Source organism: Pygoscelis adeliae, unplaced genomic scaffold (assembly GCF_000699105.1).
Source record: "Pygoscelis adeliae isolate BGI_AS28 unplaced genomic scaffold, ASM69910v1 Scaffold298, whole genome shotgun sequence".
Lineage (NCBI taxonomy): Eukaryota > Metazoa > Chordata > Aves > Sphenisciformes > Spheniscidae > Pygoscelis > Pygoscelis adeliae.
In genome coordinates this window covers 3,893,677-3,898,673 of record NW_008825303.1, presented here as the reverse complement: position 1 = coordinate 3,898,673, position 4,997 = coordinate 3,893,677, and the positions used below count along the sequence as shown (strand labels likewise).

General features: G+C 61.8%; 1 protein-coding gene across 1 annotated transcript; it reads right to left on the bottom strand.

Annotated features, from left to right (window-relative positions):
• Nucleotides 1-307: 307 nt before the first annotated feature.
• On the bottom strand, nucleotides 308-4,244 carry PTPN9 (protein tyrosine phosphatase, non-receptor type 9). The gene is made up of 6 exons (XM_009330117.1): nucleotides 3,753-4,244; nucleotides 3,164-3,253; nucleotides 2,946-3,070; nucleotides 2,066-2,171; nucleotides 1,281-1,391; nucleotides 308-550 (listed from the first exon to the last, which is right to left on the bottom strand). Exons 1-6 carry the CDS (start codon nucleotides 3,954-3,956, stop codon nucleotides 308-310), a joined length of 879 nt encoding a protein of 292 aa, XP_009328392.1. The 5' UTR covers nucleotides 3,957-4,244.
• Between the last annotated feature and the right edge of the window lie 753 nt (nucleotides 4,245-4,997).

Genomic DNA, 4,997 nt, shown 5'->3' with positions numbered 1-4,997 from the left:
GGATCCCCGGCCAGGCCCTCCCCCCCGCTGCCCCCTGCGCTGCTCCCTCCTACCCCCCGGGGCTGCGGGAGCCGCAAAGGGAGTTCGCAGCATCACTAGGCCGGGGGTTTCCATTGCTAACCCAAACCACCGCACCCTAAAGAGGCAGATGGGCCACCAGCGAGCAGCAGAAGCGCGGGGAGGAGGGGGGACCCAGCTTTTTTGGAGCGAGAGAGGGGGGCCCCCATGCTGGCCCGCACCCGGCTCCCCCCCCCCGACTCACAGAGAGCAGACAAAGGTGCCGGCTGGGCTCCTGCGCCGAATATCTTCATACTCTTCGTAGATGCCCCGCCTGCTTGTGGGGCCCAGGAACGTGGACGGAGCCGTTATCTTTGGGGGCCACCAGCGGCACCAGGATGAGCTCGTCCAGGGGGTCGGGGTGCCCGTTCTGCTGGGGCAGGAACCGGCAGTTCCAGCTCAGAGGGTCCAGTTTGAGGGACCCCCCGAGGTACTCGGGGAGGCACTCCCGGGGCAGGTGCTCCTTCAGCTCCGACATCTTCACCATCTGCACCTGTGGGAGGAAGAGGAGGAGCGGGGGTGACTCCCAGAAAGATGGAGAGGGTTTGCTGGGGATGGGGACAGGGATGCCAACGGTCTGGCACGGTCCCGATGGAGCCCAGAGATTTCCCCCCCAACAGCATCGGGGTCTTCCCCCTTCCTCCCCTGCCCCGGGACGGCACCCAGGGGAACACCAGCGGTGGGTCAGGGCCTGGCCCTCCCACGTACCCCACAGGAGCCCACACCGACACCCAGCTCCTAATTTGCAAGTGGCTCCGAGCTCCTCCCAAAAGCAGAGGGGCAAAGTCCAGCCCAGGGAGACATCGGGCTGGAAGCGGGCTCTATCAGCAGCACCGCTGAGGATACCGCTGTAGGTATTTTTGGCTTTGCCAGATAGGGCCTGAGCGCAGGTATGTAAGTTCCCCTTTTCTCCTGCGTGCTCAGCAGAGGTTTCCCTTCCCTTTAATCATTTACCATCGCCTCCGCTTGCTGCTGCTGGCAGCCTCACCGCAGAGGAAGAAATCGAGGGCGATTTCAAAAGGGGTTCAGATATTTGCTGAAAATACCGAAACAGCTTAGCCCCTACGAAACGGGCTGAGAAAGCCTCCATTTCCCGCGGATTTAGGCTCAGCAGCTTCCGGCGGACGGGGCTGGGGGGTGCAGCCTGTCCCAAAGGGAAAACAGCCTCAGCCCTCCCCGCCGAGGGTCCCGTGCTGGGGGGGGGGCGGAGGGGGCATGCTCACCCGCTCCCGCAGCTTCTCCTTCAGCAGCAGGCTGATGATGGAGTAGGGCACGCGAAACCACATGGGCGCTCCCACGATGAAAACCTTCTTGAGCCGAGCCGGGAAGGCACCCTGCGGGCAGGAGGGGGTCAGATCCATGCCGCCGGGAAGGAACCGGCCCCTCTCGGCACTCTGCCGGGGTGGGGACACACACACACACACACACGTCCCAGCAGAGGTGACGACCAGCAAAGGGACCCCCCGAGGTGGCAATGCCGCATCCGAAGCGTGCCTCGCACAGAGCCGGCAGCCCACAGCCGTGCTTATTTTTATGCTCCGATACGGAAACAAATTATTTCCTTGGGATTAGGTAGGCAGAGGGTTTGGCTCCACCGGGGAGAGGTGAAGCCTGGGAGCTGGGATTTGTATGGAGAACATCCCCTGGCCAATATTTACTGTTATTTCTTTTTTCCGGAGAAGGGAGGAGGCACAAAATGCCAGCACGATTAAAAAATAATTTGCATCTGTTTTCCCAAAAGCTCTGCCAGCAGCTGCGAGAGGAATCCGGCACGGGGACAGCTGATCCCCTCCCACCCACAGGACAAGGCAGCCCCGGCCGGGTCCAGCCTGGCAGGCTCCCAACGCCTTCCTGAGCTCCTACGGGGCTGGAGCCGGTGCTCCTCATCCCAGACGTGGTCAGCGTGGTCTGGCACGAGAATTTATGCCAAAACCACAGGAGTTCACATACTCGTTGAGCGACTGGCCCGCGTGACATCCCCGGACACCGGGTCACCCCCGGCCGTTACCTTCAGCAGGTTGAGGATCTTCTTGCTGAGGTCCAGCTCGAAGTTGGTGTACTGCGAGCCCGCCATGTCGTAGATGAACACCAGCCCGTTCCTCTGGGTTTCAAAGCTGAGAGGGGGGAAAGAGCAACGTCAGCCCTGCAACAACCAACTGCTCGGCTCCTGCATGAGCAGACCTGCCCCACGCTAGCCTCATCTTCAGCTTGCTGACCCCAAAAAAATCCCCTTCTGTGCTTCCAGAAGGACTCACAGACCCAAAGGTCGTTTCTGCATTTCCCAGCTGCTCCACCACCTCTTCCTACAACCCTTATTTAAGCCTGTCTCATGTCTTAAGCCTGTCTCAGCTGCACCGCCCATGATGGGCAAGTTCAGAAATGGAAAGAGCCCAGCAGGATGAATGGGACATCCTGGCTTTATATTTTTGGCAGGGCTCACGTTACGTCCCGCCGGCGGCGGGGCTGGCTCCTCCCCGGCCGAAGCCTGCAGGAATCAGGGGCTTTGCTAAACCGAAACCTGGACATGGGCAGGGAAAGGCTGCGAAGAGCCTGGTTCAGGGCTCGGGGGATTTTGCTCAATGCCTCCATGGGGATGACTGGCTTCAACTCAAACCAGAGGAAGACAGGGAATTTCAAGCCAGGGGGAGCCGTGACCCCCTTCTCTTCCCTAACCAGAGATGGGACACCCGGAGGCACGCAGACAGACTCAGCCACAATTTCACCTTCAGGAATTCACGTTCATGGGAGAGACGGCACATCTTTTCCCTGCGAAGCCTTTCGGAGGGATTTCATCAAAATCTGAGCAAGCAGGAGCCTCTCCCCTCGCCCCTGGGAGGGAAGGGGCTCCCCGGGGACCCGCCGCCGTAAGACACGGTACCCCGGCTCACCTCTCCACCGCTCGGTCCAGCAGGTAGAAGAGCGCCTGGAGCACCACGTGCTGCACACTCTTGCTGGGGTGGTGCAGCTTGGCCGTGAAGAGGGCGATGGAGGCTCCCGACGGGTCCCGCACGCTCTGGCGAAGAAACAAGGTCAGGCTCCCACGGCACCCGAGGACGCCCGCGCGGGGTCCCAGGTGGGGTAATTCGGGGGCGACACCTCCACCTACCAGAATGGTGAACTTGCCGCTGAGTAGCTCCGAGCGCAGCGGCTCCTCGTGAGGCTTCAGCTTCACGATGCCCTCCTTCAGCCGCGTCTCCTGCGGGCAGGGAGCCGGCGTGACGGCCGGCACGGGCACCCCAGCCCTCCACCCACCATCATGTCCCCGTGGGGCACCCAGCCCTCCGAGGGAGGCCCCAGCAGGGAAACCTCCGCTCCACAGCCCCATTTTCCAGCAGGGGATTGCAACCGGCTGCAGCACCACAACTCCCAGCACGGGGAAAAGCAGCTTTGCAAAACCGTTGTGGGAAAGGTATATATGCATATATACCCTTTATATTTGGGGGGATGCTCTGCAGGCCAGCCGGGAGGGCACCCTGCGAGCACGCACGCTGCTCTCAGCGGAGGGGAGGAGATTGGGGTCGGCGAGATCTCCATGGTGACTCGCCTTGGCTGAGAAAGGATTTTCCAGCCGGCTAAAACCCATAAGGGAGGGTGAGGAAAGAAAAAAAAGCAAGGGGAGGGTCTTCCTTGGGACCAGAGATCTCTCACAGAGTGGAAAGCCCTTGGCCGGGGGGGACCCGGCCCCGCTCGCTTACCCGGTAGGAGTGAAAGAGCTCGATGGCCCGCAGGACGTCGAACTTGCGGGCCATAAGGAACTTGACGGCCACGTTCCAGGACAGCGGGGACACATTGTACTGGCCCGTCCACTTGTTGATCTCCTCCAGGAACTGCTTGGTCGCCTGCAGGAGAGACGAGGGCCGACGGGTGAGATGGGAGGAGGAGGAACACCCGAGGAGCATCCCTGGTCACCGTGGGAACTACACGGTCCTCAGCGCGCAGGCAGGGGCCGAGCACAGTCCAGCAAACCCAGCAGCTCCTCGGGCTAAAGCAGGGAGCTCTACGGCAGGTACTGGGAAAGAGGGTAAGGGCAGTGGGGATGGAGATGGAGGCAACACCAGCGCAGGGAGGGAAGCAGGTGGCAGGAGTGCTGGCAGTGGAAAAACGGCCTTGGGGCTGGGGGAGACTCGTGGAAGGGAGAGGGGGAGCAAAAGGAGGATTTTACAGGCAGCAAACTCTCGTTCAGACACAGCAGCCCGGGTGCAGCGGGAACCCATCAGCCGGCAGCGGCCTCCCGGGGCTGCAGCTCTGCCACAGAGCAGCGAACCCGGCCGTGTGAACACGGGTCATGAGCAAGGCTGGCATCGAGGGCTGACGCTTCGACGTGCTACAGGACATGGGCCAGCTCACCCAGTAAGGCCAGTTTCACGCGGCCAAAGACGACCAGACGAGAAGGGTTCAGTCCAGGGGGGTCCCAGGATGCTCCCACTGCTCCCCACAGCCCACGGTCCCCGAACACGCCAGGGACATCCCCATGAGCGCGCTCCCCTCCCAGAGCGCTGGCACCGCACGCACCCGAAACCGTGAGACACCGAGAAAGACGCTTTTCCAATCCTAGCGCTGACGGAGCAGAGTTTCAAAACCCAACCTGCAACCTCCTGGCAGGCTTAAAGCCCCGAAGGCAAGCGGAAAAAAACCCCCAAACGTATTACTTTTACAAGCTGTGTGGGCTCGGGGTTTCTGAACGCCCGTGCTACTGAAAGCAGCTTTGCTTTCTGCCGCATATTGACCCCCTTGTCCCACACAGGCACTCCGAGAGAGACGGGGCAGCACGGCCCCGCCTCCCACCACGTACCGCTCAAAGGATGCGGGCAGGATGGAGGGGGTCCCCGAAACGCGCCGCTCCCACCCGGGCGCACCCCAAAACGGAGGAGTTTCCGTCCTCGCAAGAGTGGAGGATGACGATGACAGCGCGAGGAAGAGGAGGGGGGGCGGGGAGGGCT

Excerpts from the sequence above, each read along its gene's own strand:
- PTPN9 (XM_009330117.1), bottom strand. The coding sequence starts at position 3,956 with ATGCTCCTCGGGTGTTCCTCCTCCTCCCATCTCACCCGTCGGCCCTCG. Across the intron at positions 3,254-3,752 it reads AGCTCTTTCACTCCTACCGG|GAGACGCGGCTGAAGGAGGG; the intron begins GTAAGCGAGCGG and ends CCCTGCCCGCAG. Across the intron at positions 1,392-2,065 it reads AGATCCTCAACCTGCTGAAG|GGTGCCTTCCCGGCTCGGCT; the intron begins GTAACGGCCGGG and ends TCCTGCCCGCAG.